The 19358-nt window shown below is 39.9% G+C and overlaps 1 protein-coding gene across 2 annotated transcripts in view; it reads left to right on the top strand.

Annotated features, from left to right (window-relative positions):
* UBE4A (ubiquitination factor E4A) overlaps positions 1–14980 on the top strand; it is a 34020-nt gene extending 19040 nt beyond the window's left edge. Inside the window, exons 11-20 of one of the 2 annotated variants that reach the window (XM_007456317.1) lie at positions 1292–1596; positions 2900–3032; positions 4058–4245; positions 5980–6080; positions 6195–6308; positions 7848–8022; positions 11611–11791; positions 12237–12384; positions 13476–13633; positions 14781–14980. In XM_007456317.1, coding sequence (XP_007456379.1) covers positions 1292–1596; positions 2900–3032; positions 4058–4245; positions 5980–6080; positions 6195–6308; positions 7848–8022; positions 11611–11791; positions 12237–12384; positions 13476–13633; positions 14781–14910 — 1633 coding nt within the window. In that variant the 3' untranslated portion in view covers positions 14911–14980. The remainder of the gene's footprint in view (positions 1–1291; positions 1597–2899; positions 3033–4057; positions 4246–5979; positions 6081–6194; positions 6309–7847; positions 8023–11610; positions 11792–12236; positions 12385–13475; positions 13634–14780) is intronic. The other variant, XM_007456316.1, reaches the window with a different exon arrangement.
* The last annotated feature ends 4378 nt before the right edge of the window (positions 14981–19358 follow it).

Below are 19358 nucleotides of genomic sequence, written 5' to 3'. Positions count from 1 at the left end.
CAGGAACGTAAAAATCTATGTGTCAAAGATAAGGAGGATTCTGGAAGTGTGAAGATTTGAGAGCTAAAGTGTATGACTTCCAAAAATGGTCTGGTTCTGGCTAAGGTTGTATGTCATTCTATGATTTTTTTTTTCCCTCTGATTTAGCTGACTATGACAAGTATAAATAAGGGGAGAAAATAGCTACTCACTCACAGTATATAGGAAGGTATATTGAGGACAGCAATTTTTAATGCCTTTTCAGGATACTTAAACTGACACAGCATTTTTTAAAACTCAGCAAATTTTTGGAAAAATGAAATTATATCTTTATTAGAGACATTTTCTATCCCTATCTTTGACATTTTAAGTGAGACAATAGATAACAATTTAGCATGTGTTTAACCTGTTCAACCACCTAGATTCAAACACAAAAATGAACGTCATCTAGTTTCCCAGTATTGGCTAGCTAACCCTAGACGTTATCCACAAGGCCAAGAATGACTTTGGACTGTATACATAGACACAACTATCTATAACATTGAATTATGGGTCTTCCTTTCATTAGAGAACATTTGGCTGACCCTTTTTGAAGAATCATTTAATTTTATATTGAGCATCAGAGGACTGGAAGCTGCTCTTAGGCTGCATCATAGGTGGCTACTGGTTGATATGTGGTCATTAGTAATCTAGACTCCTTTCTCACCAGCTTTAGTTCTCTACCAACCACGGAAAGGCTATCCATATAACCACATCCAGGTACAATCATTGCACTTGTGTGGTGTCAAACTACCCTGCTGGGCTTCTTGTACTTTGCCTGATCATTATATATTGTACATAATAAAAGCCCAATCTACACCCTGCTCAACCGAGCCATTCTATGGATGGTGCATTTCAGCCAAAGACAACTAATCTATGTAATTAGATTCAATTCTTGAATACTTGGTAACATTGTCCCGGTGCTATGCCCCCACCTCTGTCCTGTCAATAACTTTTGTGATTACCTTCTGTGTCATCACAACTGCAGCTCCCTACATCCTAAAAGGGAATAATAGAATAAATAAGTGAGGATTTGGTTTTCAAAAATGGTCTGTAAAGGAGGATGGGAGGGAGGTGCAAGAGGGAGGGGATATGGGGATATATGTATACCTATAGCTGATTCACTTTGCTGTACAGCAGAAATTAACACAACATTGTAAAGCAATTATACTCCAATAAAGATGTTAAAATTTAAAAAAAAAAAAAAAGGTCTGTACTCACCTGTCCCTATATGAGCCTCCTGACCCAGTCTTTTCTGCTTTCTTGGGGGCAGGTTGCATGATCAGATGGTAAAAATCAACCAAAATCTGCATCGGCTGCAGGTAGCCTGGCGGGATGCTCAGCAAAGTTCTAGCCCTGCTGCTGACAACCTCCGTGAGCAGTTTGAACGACTGATGACCATCTATCTTTCTACTAAGACTGCCATGACTGAACCGCAAATGCTGCAAAACTGCCTAAATTTGCAGGTGTCCATGGCTGTTCTCCTAGTTCAACTGGCCATAGGCAATGAAGGCTCACAGCCGATAGAGCTAACTTTTCCTTTGCCAGATGGCTACAGTTCTTTGGCTTACGTGCCAGGTAAGCAGGCTCTACCTTGGGAGCTTCCTATTTATAGCCATCTAAGTTTAACTGGGTCACGTTGGAAGTTTAATCCTCAAAATATCCTTCCTTAGTTATCATTCAGCTGTTTTTGGAGAAACAACTCAAACCTGTAGGTAATGTCTGTTGGTTGAAGCCTGGGGGAACTGACAGCTTGTTCCTCAGCATTGTGTCGCCACTGCTGTGCAGATAAGAAAATAGTCTTCAAAGGATGAAGTGCAGTCAGGGTTTTCAGAGCTGTTAGTTTCTGTCATTACTGTTGTTTGTCATTCAACTTATAAATTTATTTGTCTAACCTACCCCCCTGTGCTATTCTTAGGGGAAAAAATCATCTCCTCTTGGTTAACCCAGAAGTGAGATTGTGTATGTATGTATATTGGTGAGGGGTCGGTAGAAACTGTCCGTCAAAATCAAATTACATGTTCTTGATCACTGTACTGGTCATCTATTGCTGAGTCACAAATTACCCCAGAACATAGTAACTCAACACAACAGACATTATCACACACAGTTTCCATGGGTCAGTGATCCAGGAGTAGCTTAGCTGCATGGTTCTGAATCTGGTCCCTCGTGAGGTTGCAGCCAGACTGTCCACCAGTGCCATGGGAATCTGAAGACTCGATCAGAGCTGGAGCATCTGCTTACAAGCTTAGTTGTGTGGTTGTTGGCAAACCTCAGTTGCTTGCTGGCTTCTTTTCCAGGCCACACAGGACTCTCCTTAGTACTGCTAATGGTATGGCAGGTGGCTTCCCTCAGAGCAGGGAACCAAAATGGAAGCTGTAGGCTTTTATAACCTAATTATGGAAATGACATGCCATCACTTCTATGTGCCCCATAGTGTGTCTTCTACCCTGGAATAGTGTAGGAGGAGATATACAAGGGCATAAATACTAGAAGGCAAAGACCAGTAGAGGACCCCAGAGAGTGAAGACCATAGTCATCTAATGTATTCATTTCTATTCAAGATTCTTTTCATCTAAAGTGTTATTTTAACACACAGTTAACCTTGAGTGTGGAAGTATATGTCTATCAGTATACTTTCTTAAACTGCACTGGTGTGTTAACATTTTATGTCTCTACTATTCTGTTTACTTGGATAAAAATAAAAATTGACTTACATTCAAAGGAGATTCTATATTAATTTATCGTCATTTCTAGTACCTACAAGACATTTGGGGTTTTTTTAACCTTCGCTAAGTAGAGTAAAAGGGAGGAATTTAAATATTGCATAATACAAAGAGTCAGATGTTTGGCTAATTCCAGTGAATATTTTCTTTCTCAGAATTTTTTGCAGATAACTTGGGTGATTTCCTCATTTTTCTCCGCCGCTTTGCCGATGACATCTTGGAGACATCAGCAGATTCCCTGGAACATGTCCTTCATTTTATCACCATTTTCACTGGAAGCATAGAAAGGTGAAGTGCTGAAAGCATGGCTCTGTCACAGTTTAGAGCTGCAAAACATTCAGAAGACTTCTAAACCAAGAAATAAACAAGCCTGAATCATAAGGGGTTGCCTTCAGAAGTTGTGTTAACATTAATGAATCACCTGACTATCCTTATGGGTAGCCCAAAATCCCACACTTGAGAGGCATAATAAACAAAGGACTTTGCCCACAGAGAATTTGAACCTGCATATAAGGTACCTGATGGGAATTTCACTGCTAGTCCCTGGTTAAAATAGTTACCTTAATGCCAGAGACCTTGCCAGGTGCTAATGATCTTCTAATGTATGATAACAAAGTTTGCTCTTAAAATTCTGAGTTGGATGAGCAGTAAACTTGGGTAAATGCCCTCTGATCTCATCTTACCATTCATAGCTTCTAGTCCTCCTTCCCAAAGGAAGATGCTCATTGACCTGTAGAGTTGCTTCTCTGATTTTTTGGTGGTAGGCCAAAGGAAACAGTATGTATGTAAGTGAGAATTTGCTGCACAAAGAAGAGACCCACAATCCCCTGAGCCGTGTCAGTGAGACATAGGTAGAAGCCAGTCCTTCACTGAACTGAGCAGACCTAACGAAAAATCATAAGTCAACAAGTATTAGGCGCACATGGTATGCATTATAAGTAACGTGGAATAATTATATCCTGGCCCTTAGCCTCAGAAAGCTTGGAAAGGCAAGTTTATCCCAGATGAAGCTGTCAGAGAATAGTAAATAGTAAGTCGTGCATTGTTATAGAGAAGTAAACAGAATGGCAGAGCATTAAATAGAAACTTAAGTACTCATCCTCGTAATTGGTAAGCTGTGATCTTAAAGAGCTGAATGGTACACTCTGCATATCCCCCAGAAATTGACTGACTTAAAACTGCGGAGTCGTGTTTTCCCCTGTAACTCTGTACAGATGATATATGATGTTTTGACTCCTCGTATGGAGAGAATAGTTATAAATTTGGGAGTTAAATTTTCTGCCTGCTCAGTTTGCTTTCTGCCCTATTCATAGGATGAAGAATCCCCACCTAAGGGCCAAACTCGCTGAGGTGTTGGAAGCAGTGATGCCCCACATGGATCAGACCCCAAATCCCTTGGTATCCAGTGTGTTCCACCGGAAACGTGTGTTCTGCAACTTTCCCTATGCATCCCACCTTGCAGAAGCTCTAATCAAGGTCTTTGTGGACATTGAGTTTACAGGTAAAGCAGTCTAGAACCAAGAAACTGATCGCTGATCAGTTTTTAAATGTCAGGAAAATAATCATAAGCCATTATTTATTGAATACCTATCATGTACTACCCTTGATGCTAAGTGCTTTTTTCACATTGTTTCCTTAATCTGTCACCATCTGGAAAGTTTTACTCTATTATCCCCATTTACCTATGAAGACATGGATGCTCAAAAAGATTAAATTATTTGTTTATGTCATACAATTAAGTGGTAGAATCAGGTCTCTCTCACCTTAAAAAAGAAAAACGCATACTGTTAACAACTTTACTATAATTTTTGATAGAATCATACTCAAATAAATTAGGCTGTCCAGTTAAAACCCCAGGTCTTTATTTTTCTCTGCCTCAAAATTACAGAGTGGTGGATAATGAGACAGTGTGCTGATTGAGATATTCTTTTGTCTTATCCAAACGGTCTAACTCTCATACAATTTAATTGTTAGATTAAGAATAACAGCAGGGGGCTTCCCTGGGGGCGCAGTGGTTGAGAGTCCGCCTAACGATGCAGGGGACACAGGTTCATGCGCCGGTCTGGGAAGGTCCCACATGCCGCGGAGCGGCTAGGCCCATGAGCCATGGCCGCTGAGCCTCCGCATCCGGAGCCTGTGCTCCACAACGGGAGAGGCCACAGCAGTGAGAGGCCCGCGTACAGCAAAAAAAAAAAGAATAACAGCAGGCAACATTCCCTTTTTCTCATGCCCTTTTGAGCTGTAACCCTGAGATGCTATGTCTGAGTAAACAGTACCACCTCTCAACCAGTAAACAAGATACGCAAAGCAGTTACTTAAGACCCCTTTTAAAGGGGATGTCCTACCAGCCAGTGATAAATACAATTAACATTAAAGAGACATTTAATACTTTACTGACCTTCCATATTTGAATTTTGACTTTGTTACTTGCTTACCTCTGAGATATAGTTTCCTCATTTGTAAAAGGGGTTGAAGTGATGGTTGAGGCAGTGTATGTAAATCTTTATAATATATAAGAAGTTGCACAATAAATCATTGCGGTTATCTCATTATACAGCCACTATGACCCTTTGGTTGTAATATTAGAGGGTGTATTATAATTCCTGTTTTATTTTCTGAGGAAGTGGGAGTTGAGAAAGAGTAAGAGACTTGCATTAAGTGGAGCCAGAAGGAAAACCTAAGTCTCCTGACTCCAAATCCCATGCCCCTCCTTTATTATATGACCCAACCTGTAGAGCTCTGGTGGTACCTCTGGCATGTCAAAAGCAGTATAAGCCAGATTTTTAGCTCCTGGCCTGATTTTTCAGAGTAATCAAGAACCAATTGGCCACACAGTTGGGATGTTATCCATGAAGAATGTGGGGATTACTTTTAGTAGCCCATCCTGCACGTGGCTGGCTCTGCCACAATGGCCAGCTCAGAGGCCTCATTCAAAGTCTGATAAGTAGTCTACATTTGGATATGGAAGCATTTGTTTCCCTTGGCTTTTATTTTGCAGCTCAGTCCTTGTCCTTTTCTGAGTACTGTATCATTTATATGGCCCCCTCTTGTTCCGTCGGTAAGGAAATAAGCAAACACTTGATTATGACTCTAGGCCTTCAACTCCCACGGCAGGTCTTGCCGGTAGCCTTGACACATTCAGAATTTTTATAAAATGGCTACACATAAACATAAGCTCTTGCCTTTTCTCTAATAGCACCACCTTTGCTGATGTTTTGCTCTTACCTTACTCCAGGAGACCCCCATCAGTTTGAGCAGAAGTTTAATTACCGCCGCCCCATGTATCCCATCCTCAGGTACATGTGGGGAACAGATACCTATCGAGAGAGCATTAAGGTGAGAATGTTTTTGGTGAAACCAAAATTGAGTTATCTGAGTTTTGCTCCACATAAGCCCCAATGGGTTGTGATTCAGTACTAAAATGTTTTTTTCTTGGGCTGGGACTTACAGGATTTGGCTGACTATGCCTCTAAGAATTTAGAAGCCATGAATCCCCCACTTTTCCTCCGCTTTCTTAACCTGCTAATGAACGATGCCATCTTCCTTTTGGATGAAGCCATACAGGTAAAAAAACAAACAAACAAACAGATTTAACTGCCCTTATACCATCATACATACTTTTTACCTTTTAGTTATAATAGAGCAATCCTTATGCTTTCAATCCCCTAGTGCCAGTCTTGGACACCAAAAATTTGCAAGTAGTAATGTACCACCAACCTTGCCCTTGTAGAGTTTGATAGGTATTGTTCCATTACAGACCAAGACTAAGGGCCTTATGAGCTAGGATGATATTTTGGCAGAGAGTGGAAAAGAAAGTGTGACAGGCCAAACTAAGGTACACTGGCAGAACTAATCAGTCTAGCACTACAGAAGGAAATCAGAGGATCTTCGTTCAGTTAGTGACTTTCAGCTTTCTTCATCCCAAGACATCAGTAACAGTGACTGACCAAGGCAATGATTCTTAGCCCTCTTTCCTAAAAGATTCTGACTTTTTACCACTATTTGGAAAAAAAATCTCTGGTTTGGGTTATTATTTCACATAAAGACTCCAAGTCATCAGTACTCTTCATCTGTCCACTGCCTCACAAATCTTTAGCTATACCTGAAACGTGAGTTTTACAAAGTATACACCTGGGGGTCTCTCAGTTCCTTCAGCTTAACCCTCCCTCGTGGAGCTTCTTATTGCTCCTATAAAAACTTCCCTTATCTGCGACAGGTGTAAGATAGGGCAGTGACCCAAAGGGAGACAAAGCAGGTAAATCATGAGGGTAGCCTGTTGGATAGCCCACACACTCCTCGTATTGATTAGCAATCTCCCAGTAACTTGTATTTAATTTGTGAGAAAATGTTCCTGCTTTGTTCATAATCCCATACTTGAAGATTTTAGATCTGTTGCCTTAGAAAACAAGTCCTGTAATAAATAGACGTTGCTAAGCAAGAGCTATGTAACAGAATGACACAGACGGCGTTTTCATGGGACTGTAAGTTTAACATGCTTGCTACAACAGCAAAAATGGTGAGAGGTAGAGGGTTTTAAATATTTATGGTTCTCCTTCCAGACATTTTGCATATTTGATAGAGCTTTGTTTTTTGATAAGCAGTTTTGGGGGGTGGGTTTTTTTTCATCTTTCATCTTTTTTTTCCCTGTAGCCTGTTTGCTTTTACCAATATTTCATATACTATTTATCCTCGTTTCTATTTCATAGACTATAATATTTCCAGGGGAATTACCCATAAGTCTACCCAGGCTGAAGCAATTTTTCCCACAATTTCTTTTTTATCTTTTTTTGTCCTTTTTTTCGTCCTTTTTTTTTTTTTAAGTCTGTGCCTTGCAGCATGCAGGATTCTTAGTTCCCCGACCAGGGATCAAACCCATGTCCCCTGCATTGGGAGTGTGCAGTCTTAGCCACTGGACCGCCAGGAAAGTCTCCCCACAATTTCTTTTTAAACTTAAGCCCTGTGCTGAGAAATAAAGCCTCATGTCTCTTAGGTAGTCCGTGGTTTTCCCAGCTTAGTAGACTAGATTTTAAATAGGACCTCTTAAATATCATCTTCCCTTCAATACACTTTGTTCTCTGATACCTTCCACTCTGGTTTCTGTAGTATTTGAGCAAGATAAAAATTCAACAAATTGAGAAGGACCGAGGTGAATGGGACAGTCTGACTCCAGAAGCTCGCCGAGAGAAGGAGGCTGGCCTGCAGATGTTTGGACAGCTGGCACGTTTCCATAACATCATGTCCAATGAAACAATTGGTACCCTTGCCTTTCTGACATCAGGTAAGGATACAACACACTGCTTTCCCAAAACATGCAGTGGTTAAGATCTGCTTCATTTGAGGGATCAGCCCACTGAGACTCTGGTGACAGTATCCTCCTCCACAGTCTGAGAGGAAGTGAAACACTAGAGAAGCTTCAAAAAGAATGATGTTGTCCATTGTTGACATGGGAATGAGGAAATGGTCATCCTCACACAGCTGCCAGAAAGCATAAGTTAGTGTAATTTTTCTTGAGGACACAACTTACCCATATCAGTATATCTGGGGGTGTTTGTGTTACCTGAAAAAAATATTCTTGAACTCTGGTTAAATGTGGTAGATCAAACAGAGATATTTATCTCTCCTCCCTCTAGAGCTGCACTGTCCAGTTCAGTAGTCACTCGCCACATGTGGCTCTCAAGCATTTAAACTTTGGCTAGTCAGAATTGAGATGTGATGTAAGTAGAAAATACACACTGCAAGACTTTGTATTTATAAACAAAGTAAAACCTTTCATTAATAATTTTTATATTGATTATATATGAAATGACAACCCAAGGATCACCAGATATTTGAGGAAATGTGAAACACAGATAATAGATGAAAACTCTTTAAAACAGGGGTCCCCACCCCCCAGGCCGCGGACCAGTATCGGTCCACAGCCTGTTAGGAACAGGGCCGCACAGCAGGAGGTGAGTGGCGGCCGAGTGAGCGAAGCGTCATCTGCCACTCCCCTTTGCTCCCCATCACTCGCATTACCGCCTGAACCATCACCCCACCCCCACCCCCGGTTCGTGGAAAAATTGTCTTACACGAAACCAGTCCCTAGTGCCAAAAAGGTTGGGGACTGCTGCTTTAAAATATCTTTATAATCTCAGAGGTATGAGAGAAGATACAGCATACATAAAACAGAAACAAAGAGGCAACACAAGGGATTATGCAAAGAACAAGAAGGAGCTCTTGGATATTGAAAATATAACTTCAGAAATTTTGAAAAGTCAGTAGAAGGGTTACAAGATAAATTCAAGGAACTCTTCCATGAAAGTAGAACAGAAAAAGATGGAAATTAGAAGAGAAAACAAGAAAATAAAGGATCAATCTAGGAAGTGTCAAAAGAGAAAAATGAAAGGACGTTATCAAAGAAATAATACCCCCCAAATTCCCCAAAACTAAGAGAGTCTAAATTAAAAGGAGCCACCAAGTACCCAGTGCAGGGAATTTTTAAACCCCCACACTAAGGTATATCATTGTGGCATTTCAGAAAATCAGCGTACCTAAAAGTTTCCAGAGAAAAATCAGGTCATGTACAATGATTTAAACATCTTTGAATTTCACAGCACTGACGTTTGAAGCTGGAACACAGTCCTGTTGGAAAATATCTTTTCAGCCTAGAATCTTATTGCCAACCAAACAGTTTTACCCTGTTTGCAGGTAAAATATAAGGACATCTTCAGATGTGAAGGTATCACATTTACTTCCAGTGTACCCTTTTTTGAAAAGCTACGAAAGGATGAATATACTCCATCAAAACGAAGGAGGAAAGTGGAATCCTGTAAGAGAGATGCAAAGGAAGTTCCCAGGCTGATGACAGAGGTAGCTTGTGTGACCACCACACCATAGGCCTATAAAACAAGGAGTCCAGATTGGAGTGAGGAATGGAAGCTTCCAGAAAGAACATCTCCAAAAATTATTTTTGAGAGTTTTACATTTCTGGTGGAGAGTTTAGAAAGATTTCATTATAGGTACTCTGAAAATAAGCAGGGAAAAAAAAGTATATATAGGGGCTTCACTGGTGGTGCAGTGGTTGAGAGTCCGCCTGCCGATGCAGGGGATGTGGGTTCGTGCCCCGGTCTGGGAAGATCCCACATGCCACGGAGCAGCTAGGCCCGTGAGCCATGGGCGCCGAGCCTGCTCATCCGGAGCCTGTGCTCCGCAACGGGCAAAAAAAAAAAAAAAAAAAAAAAAAAAAAAAGGTATAGGGGCTTCCCTGGTGGCATAGTGGTTGAGAGTCCACTTGCCGATGTAGGGGACACGGGTTCGTGCCCCGGTCCGAGAAGATCCCACATGCTGTGGAGCAGCTAAGCCCGTGCGCCACAACTACTAAGCCTGCACTGTAGAGCCTGCAAGCCACAACTACTGAAGCCTGCACATGTAGAGCCCATGCTCCGCAACCAGAGAAGCCACTGCAATAAGAAGCCTGTGCATCACAACGAAGAGTAGCCCCTGCTTGCTGCAACTAGAGAAAGCCCGTGTACAGCAACAAAGACCCATGCAGCCAAAAATAGTAATAAATAAAAAATCTTTTAATTAAAATATATATTATTTTTAAAATAAAAATAAAAAGTATATATTACTTTATACATATAATCATTAGAATACTATGTGGCTCTGCTGTATATGACATTTACATAATCTTAATGACAAAGTCTAAATTATTTCACCAAAGATTTGTTTATATATTAGGGGAATTTGTATTTGGGGAAGAGGGACAGCAATGAGAGCTAAACTCTCATCAGTAGTAGAGTCAACAGATAATGACTAAAATTGAAAAATTAAGAGCCAGCAGTACTAAGTAAGCCTTATACTACTTGGCTTGTTGCACTTGGTATTTATTTATTTATTCATTCATTCATTCATTCATGACGTGACCTAGCAGTCCCTTACAAATTTGTTGGAGGAAGTAATGTCTACAAGATATGTACACAGTGAAGTTCATCAGTTAGTGAAATGCTTATAATAAGAAAAAATTGAAAACAATAGTAATGTCCAGCAATAAAGATAGAGTAAATAAATAACTCATGGTGTAGTCACACATTAGAAAACTATGTGGCCATTAAAAAGGGTATGACGGCTTCCCTGGTGGCGCAGTGGTTGAGAGTCCGCCTGCCGATGCAGGGGACACGGGTTCGTGCCCTGGTCCGGGAGGATCCCACATGCTGTGGAGCGGCTGGGCCCGTGAGCCATGGCCGCTGAGCCTGCGCGTCCGGAGCCTGTGCTCCACAACGGGAGAGGCCACAACAGTGAGAGGCCCGTGTACCGCAAAAAAAAAAAAAGGTATGACTCGTCACTATCCTATAGAACTTTATGTGATGGAAATGTTCTATAAATCTGGACTGTCCAATACTATAGGTACTAGCCACGTGGCCATTGAATACTTGAAATGTGGGTAGTGTATCTGAAAAACTGAATTTTTTATTTAATTTTAATTAATTTAAATAGTCACATGTGGCCAGTGGCTACCATGTTGGACAGCACAAGAACCTATATTTACTGAAATGGTAAGGTATTTACGATATCATTAATGAAAAAAGTAAGTTACAGAATATGTACAATCTGATAATCATTTTGTTTTATAAATGTATATGTATGTAAATATGGACAGAAAAGCTAGAAGGATATATTAGCAAAATGTTAAGTGTTTACATCTGAGTAGTAGTTTTTATATTTTGTTTGTTTGCTTTTCCTTGTCTAATATTTTCTAATATTACTGCAATGAAAATGTATTTTAAAAAATAGCAGTCCCCAGAGGTCTCCAAGTAAAACTCTAAGACATTGTAAGTGGAAGATTGCTAATGGATTGAGTCTTCACCAACTTTGGCTTTTTTTCCAGAGATCAGATCCCTCTTTGTGCATCCTTTCCTGGCTGAGCGCATCATCTCCATGCTGAACTACTTCCTGCAGCACCTGGTTGGCCCCAAGATGGGGGCCTTAAAAGTCAAGGACTTCAGTGAATTTGACTTCAAACCCCAGCAGCTCGTTTCAGATATCTGCACCATCTACTTAAATCTTGGGTACCTGAGATTTAATTGGGCAGGCCAGAGGGCTTGCTCATGTTTTAACTGGGGGTTTTGACAGTGGAATGACTAGCTGGTAATTATGTGGAAATAGAAAGGAAATGGTTTGTTTCTAGTTGGCTGATGAAGGAATCTTCTGTAGTTTTAAATAATGAGATTTTGTATGACCTGTGGGACGTTATTTGGAATTTCCAACATTCTGCCTTGATCTGTGCAAAGATAAACTTTACTGATTGTTCCATTGTTTGGAAAAGCAGTATATTTTTAAGGTCATGGGATACTTGATAAGACTTCCTTCCTAAAAATTAGAAGAAATCATTCTATATCAAAAGAACATTCATGGTACATAAGTGATGAGGAACTTTGTTCCTCAACCCATCCGTTATTGCCCTCTTTGACCTATCTTCTGATGCTCAGTTTCTTTCTGATGCTGACCTTCTAGGGATGAGGAGAATTTCTGTGCCACTGTGCCCAAGGATGGACGTTCCTATTCCCCAACTCTCTTTGCACAGACAGTCCGAGTCCTGAAGAAAATAAATAAGCCTGGGAATATGATTGTGGCTTTCAGCAACTTAGCAGAGAGAATCAAGGTAAGGAGGAGGATAATTTGCTTATTAACATGTTCAATAAAAACCATGTCAACTCAGCCGTTCTGCTTTTTTACCCAATTTGAGAGGGCAAAAGAGTATTGCGTTGAGAAAATATAAATAGCTGATTCTTCTGATTAGTCAATAGCTAAAACTACCATATTCTTTAATAGTACTACTCTTTTCAATATGAGGGTGAGAACAGAAAAATAATTTAAGAAGCTTCTACTATAAAGAATTTACAGATTTTTAATAGGCTGTTCTTATGAAAACTTCTGTGTACAGTGTTACCAATAGATTTGAAAATCTACGATACTTATGCAGAACGTTTTAGAATACAATTCAAGATTAGTAGCTTTTAGTCATTGATTTTTATTGATTTTTCTCTGTTCTCTCTATTTGTAGTTGGTAGTTGGCTTATGTAGGAATGGCCATACATTTTAAAGATTAAAATACTGTATTGTACTCAGCTAATCCCTTTCGTTGGAGCAGCTTCATTTGCATTTATGAAGAAGGAAAAATTACGGCACAGAGTCTAATGGAAAACCTTCCTAATTGATAACAGTCTTCCCTTCGTTGAGTTACTTATTTATTGAATTGGGCTTCATCTTTGCCTAGAGCTTAGGCAGATGGATCGCTGAGGAACTAAAGTTCAATCAGATGTTGAAGCCACTTTTAAATTCCCATACCTGTTTGTACCTAAAACCGGAAACTGCTTTTCATACACAGACTGCATGGGTAACTCTGTAATTATACAAATAATAACCCCCTCCAACCCCCACCCCTTACAGCCGGGTTGTTGTCAGAAGGATGGATGTTGAGCGTGTGGTTTTTTTCCCTGTTAACATTTAAATCCATTTCTGGTCATGGCTGCTAGCAGCTGACCCAAACTGAAGATTCAGAGTTGGGGCTGAATGTTAAACTTGCTCCTATAGTATCCATATTGGCTTGTTTAGAACATAAAGCTGAGAATTGTTACTGTCGCCGTAAAGGGATACTAACAATAACACTTGAAGATTAAGGTATAGTCATTGAGCATTTTGAGTTCAGCTGCTTCTGTGATTTCCCCGTAACTGCCCGGTATTTGTGCTCAGTCTCTAGCAGACCTCCAGCAACAGGAAGAGGAGACCTATGCAGACGCCTGTGATGAGTTTCTGGATCCCATCATGAGCACACTGATGTCTGACCCTGTGGTGCTGCCGTCTTCCAGAGTCACTGTGGATAGATCCACCATTGCCAGACATTTGCTCAGGTAAGCCAGCCCCCAAAAGCAGCCTCAAGAGTACAGGTGTACATTTGTCTGCTATCATCTTTTTCTCCCAGTACAGTACTGTGCGCCCAATAGGTACTCCACATTGTTGATTTATTAACGTATTGTGTTGAGGAGGCATTTTGGTAGAAGTATATCACTTGATTGTTAAGGATTTCAACATCCAAAACAAGACACCTGTTGAGAAATGCTGGAGCTAACCTTACCTCTTCCTTCCTCAAGGAACTAATTTCTATCAATTATAAAATATGTCAACCTGGAGTATAAGTTGACTTGAAATTGTTTTAATTTTACTTTAGTTGTAAAAATATGAAAGACAGATTGAAAAAAAAAATTCAGGTTTTACACTCATCGTATGGGTTTACCCACATTCTGCTGCAGCTGTTGGACTCAGCCATGGTGACTACAAGTTTTCCCCAGCCTGCCTACTCTAAGTGCAGCATTAGAAAGAAATGGGTACTGAGAGACTCTGCCTATTTAAAATGAAGTTATATAAGTTGACCCAGATATAGGGAAATAATATTTTTTAAATATTGGAAAAAAGGATGTTCTACTATGATGGTATTTGGTATTAAGCACTCGCTATATGCATGATGCTGTGCTGGGTAGTATGTCTTTTCCAAAGTGTCAGTGAGAGTTTATATTTTTATCGTGGCTTCAGAATACAGAGAGAAGGTATATCATCTTACCTATGAGGAAGCCATAATCTGCATTTACTTGAAGAGCAATCAGCTAGCTAAATCGAGTGTCAGCCTACAAAGCTTTATCCCTTAACACCTTATACTGTTTCAAGAGTCTGTCACTAAAACTACAAACAGCTCTTTATGCCGACATGATTGTTATAAGGTCTCTGTCTTGGGGAAATGGAATCAAATACCATCTGAAGAGCAAGGTTGAGATAAAGTTTGTTAAGCGGAGAGACAAAGTAGCTAAAAAATCTGCAAAAAAACAACAAAAAACCTCCCAAATCACTCTCTGTCATCCCATTCTTTCTAACCTCAAGTCAGCACTTGATTCAGAATCATAATACACTCTAGCTTCAGTCTCAAGGTGGGATGCCTAGGTATTCTCTTTTTGGCTGAAGATGTTAGAACTTACGGAAATAACCCCATTTCTCTTTTTGTCTCAGTGACCAAACAGATCCCTTTAACCGTAGTCCCCTCACCATGGACCAGATCCGGCCAAACACAGAACTAAAATCAAAAATCCAACGGTGGCTCGCAGAGAGGAAACAACAACAAAAGGAGCAACTTGAATAAATACTGTGACCTAAACAAACCAAAAACCAACCCCAGAGTGTAGATAAACAGTTGTTTGTGGTTTCTCCCTTTCTGGTTCTGTTCCTTTCCTTTTTCTTTCTTTCTTTTTTTTTCTTCACCCTTTACTAAATTAGAGAACTGCTCTTTCTCAAATTATGATAATTAAAATTCCTAAGAACTTTACAGTGCTCCTGGCTTGCAGGAAATTATAGCATCACCATGTTTGGAAATCATCACTAATTTTTACCCTTTTTTATATCTCTTCCTGTTCTTTCTTCTTCCTTTTCTTACCTTAAATTACATTAACTTCAACTACTAAAACCTCCTGCCACCTTACTGTTTCTCTTCCAAGAACTGCTCAGACATCTTTGGTGAGCACTGCTTTTAAGTATATGATGGTCACGTATTTCAGTGACAGCTGATATCAGAAAGTCCTGTGTTATCAAGGTATTTACTAGACTTTATGACCCAGACTTCAGCCCTTTTCCTTGTTACAGCTCTGCAATGTTACAGAATAACATTTTGTATAAAAGCAGATACCTTGATGTTTGAGTAGATTTTTGAATAAGATGAAAGATGACATGAAAAAAGGAATCTTACGCAACTTCAGTTGGTAGCTCTTAGTTGTGTATTATCTTGTAACTCAAAGATACCTTGGAGGCCAAACACTCCCCCATGGAGTTGTCATTACCACAGAAAATTTAGCCCTGTAATATTTTTAGGAGGATTGGTAGAACAAATTTGCAGTTTTGACACTTTATTCAGAAAATTCTGAGGTGAAAAAAGAAGGCTGTTGGGCCCTTTTCATCTGCTGGAAATCAGGACTAGGCTTGAGTAGAAAAGTTAGGCAACAAATATTGTAACTATGAAAAATGTCATTTTAAGACACTAATATCAGCAGTATATCTCAGTATATATATATACACACCTACATACACACACCATGTACATTTTTATATTGGTCTAGTATAAACAGAGTACCATTTTATATTGTCTCTTCCATGGTAAGATGTAGGCAGTGTGTGGCCATGTTTACTAACACTTATTCTAGACAAAATTCTGAGACTGTAAAATGTATATAGTTAACGTTTGTTTGGGCTTATGACTTGACTTCTAAGAGCTGCTTCTAACTCAGCCTTAGGTCATCAATTAACAGAGCAGGAATTTGAGCACAACCTTGTCCACAAACCATTTTAAATACCCACTTAGCCCTATGTAGTTAGTAGATGGATGGGCCCCACTTTTACAGGTTGAGCTTGAGTTCCCTACTCAGTTGTGCAGCTTAACATGCTGAGTGAGGCACATTCTCCTATGGACTGTCTATATCACTATCCCTCTAAGCCCGAAAATATAACTAACAAGAAAAGTGGTATGATCTAGAAAAAGGGGTCATTGCTTCATTTAGAGGATATTATTGTTAACCACGGCCTCTTTCAAATAAAATGGTAGTTTTACGGTAATCCAACACAAGTTGTTATAAGTAGTCCTTGATGTGTTTTTGATGGTATCAGCTGGAAACCCTCAAGTCAGAGGGCATCCCACACTAGATATAAAGTATATGTTGCCTATTGCTGTGCTTATAAATGAAAAAGGCCGTCTAGGACTCTCGCAAATGCCAGAATGTAAGATAGTAATTCAGTATGCTCCCTGGGCCTTTAAGGCATGGGTTGACAGGATTTGTTTATTTTCTTAAAATGAGCTTCATTTCATATTTATTATCCTCCTTTACTTCTCTGAGAATGAACTGTATAAAATAAGCTTCAATTTATTTGCATTTATCTTCCAAACCCAATGTAGTAGGATATTTTCATTTTTAAAAGAAGTGGGGAAAAGACCAGAGTTTTATAGGAGAAAATTGGAGGAAAAAACGGGCACAAAACCTTAGAAGGCAGCTGTTCCCAGCAGCTTTCTAGTTAACAACCTCTATGCTGCCTCTTGTATCTGTGTCTGTATTCTACTTCCGTATTAAGTCTTCAGATTGTAAGCCTTTTCTGGCAAGGGTTTTTGTTTTTGTTTTAAAAAATCTCTTTTCCTGAAACTTTTTATGAATGGCTGTGGCACCATTAATGCTGCTGAACATCTATAAACGCATCACAAAGGCAAGTGCGTAGCTTAAGGCCACTGTTGGTAAGGAAACCAAGTGTCCTCGGTGCCTTTTTCCTTTCCTTGAAGTAATTTAAGACATCCCAAAAATGAGACTAAAAAATTATGATCGTGGTACAACATGGTGCATATGTGCACTCAGAAGCTTAAAGAGGGCTTGTGTTTTCTGGAACTCAGCAAGCTCTAAATCTATTAGAGCAGGCTTTATGACATACCTAGTTTTATGTGTTGGCTTTGCTAGCATATGATAGGAAAGTGAAGACTCTTTAATCAGCTCTAGTATTGCTTACTAAGAGGGTAATACTAAACTTGGAAAATTAAGTACGTTTTATCAAGCAATCTGAGTTTGTTTGTTTTTAATATAGTTTTTAATGGATATGTGAAAACTGAAAGAAATGTCAAAGGTTTTTTAATGGTGCAGGTGAAGGTGCCAGTTGCTATTTGGTATCACACTCTACAAAAGCTTCATTACTTTATTTGATGCTGGTTACTAAGCAGCCATTGCACAGAGCATAAGTCTACTGGGTGCCTTTACAAGTCAGAGGCTGATGCTGCACTGTTGATGTCATGTGAGGAAATAATGCACATGCTCTAACTGCTTGGAAAAGAAAAAGAACCTAGAAACAAAGAAAATGAAGAACAAAACGACAAAAAGTTTGATTGAAATAAAACTTGATCAACGTAACTGTATTTTGGAACATTCCAGGAAGGTTACTTCTTGTCATACTTGCCTGGGGGTGTTTGTCAAAGCTTGTATTTAATAAATGAACATCTGACTTAACCTTTGTTATCACTGCTTTATTACAGTATCAAAAGCTAGTGGCAGTTCCAGAAATCCCTCTGAAAACTTAGAGGGCTCTGAACTTTACTTTTTTTTAAAGGTTGTATCAAATGTGTGGTCTGGCTGACCTAACCTGCCTTACCAGGCTTTTGGACCCTGGAGTTACCTTCAGATGAGTCTCAGGGCATGTTTCTTCCTAAGCAGTTCACTTTTGGCTTCACTTTTCTTCATCTGGCCTAAACCCCAGGTCTTTCATTTTAATCATTCACTATCAAGTTCCCCTTTCTTGCCCCTTGTTTCTGCACCTCTGCTATGCAAAACCTCAGCCCAGATTAACCCAACCATTTCCCTCTGCTCCAATATCCCAGCTGCAGGCTACTGTTGGAGAAAAATGACACAAACTTTAGAGTGGTGTGACCAACGACCCTTCTGTGTGTCCTTAACTTCAACAACTATTCCAAACTTTAACTTCTTTCCTTAGATTTTCTCCCACCCTCCCACTTAGCCCTCACACTCAGATGACCTTGCCTTCTACTTCATAGATTTCAGAATTTCCACTTTCAAACTTCTCTTCCATCATCGCATCTGTGGAAAAGGCCCCACAGTTTCAAGGCTAATCCCTCCAACCTTATTTACAGCCTCATCAGGAATCTTGTCAATCCCGCTTCTCGATCTTCAATCTCCCCCTTGAGTTTCCTATCTCACATTTGGTTTTCTGGCTGGTATTCCTTTATAGCCATATTTCTTCACTCTGGCTTCTATCCTAATTGAAACTGCTCTAGCTAATGTTTCTATATTGCTACATTAACTTCCTCATCCTTAATTTTACTTCTCTGGAGTATCAGGCAACTGAATCACTCCTTCACTGAAGCGCTGTTATTGACTCCTTGATATCACTCGTAATTTTTCATTCCACCTCTAACCATTCCATCAATCAGAGTTTTACTTCTACTCAGGCTTCCCCGGGTCCATTACTTATTGTTTTTCTCATCAAATGCCACATCCCTACGTATATCTTTCCTTCCAGTGATATTAACTATAAAGTTCAACTCCATAGGACACAGCTGTTCTGTTATATATCAACCCAAGGATCTCCTTCTTTAGGAAGTCTTCTCAGATCAGCACCACGCCTAATCCGATACTAATGCCTCTTCTCTGTTTACATTGCAACCTCATCAGACCCCAACTCTGCCACTCACTAGCTACTGTGGCCATTTACCAATGCCAGTCTTAAATAGGCACACTACCTAACACACAGGCTTTCTTTAAAGTCCAAAATGCCTGACAGACTGGAGGCCCTCAGTAAATGTGATTTTGTTCCTTATATCCCCATAGTTCCTTGCGGCTGGTTAGGGAATTAGGGGAATTGGATTCCAATCCTAATACAGGATGCGGGGGAGACCAGGATTACACCTAACTGTCCGTGTTTGGCCTAGGACCCACCCTCTCTGCCTTTGTAAGACGATCATGTTGGCCTAGAAAAATCGCAGCGGTGCCTTCCAGCCCTAACTTGCCTCCTCTCTGAAATGCTGCAAAACCACCCTGCGCAAAAAAAAAAAAAAAA

This window comes from Lipotes vexillifer, unplaced genomic scaffold, assembly GCF_000442215.2.
Source record: "Lipotes vexillifer unplaced genomic scaffold, Lipotes_vexillifer_v1.1 scaffold753, whole genome shotgun sequence".
Lineage (NCBI taxonomy): Eukaryota > Metazoa > Chordata > Mammalia > Artiodactyla > Lipotidae > Lipotes > Lipotes vexillifer.
Note: the sequence above shows the minus strand (reverse complement) of the source record. Positions and strands in the feature narration are given on the sequence as shown.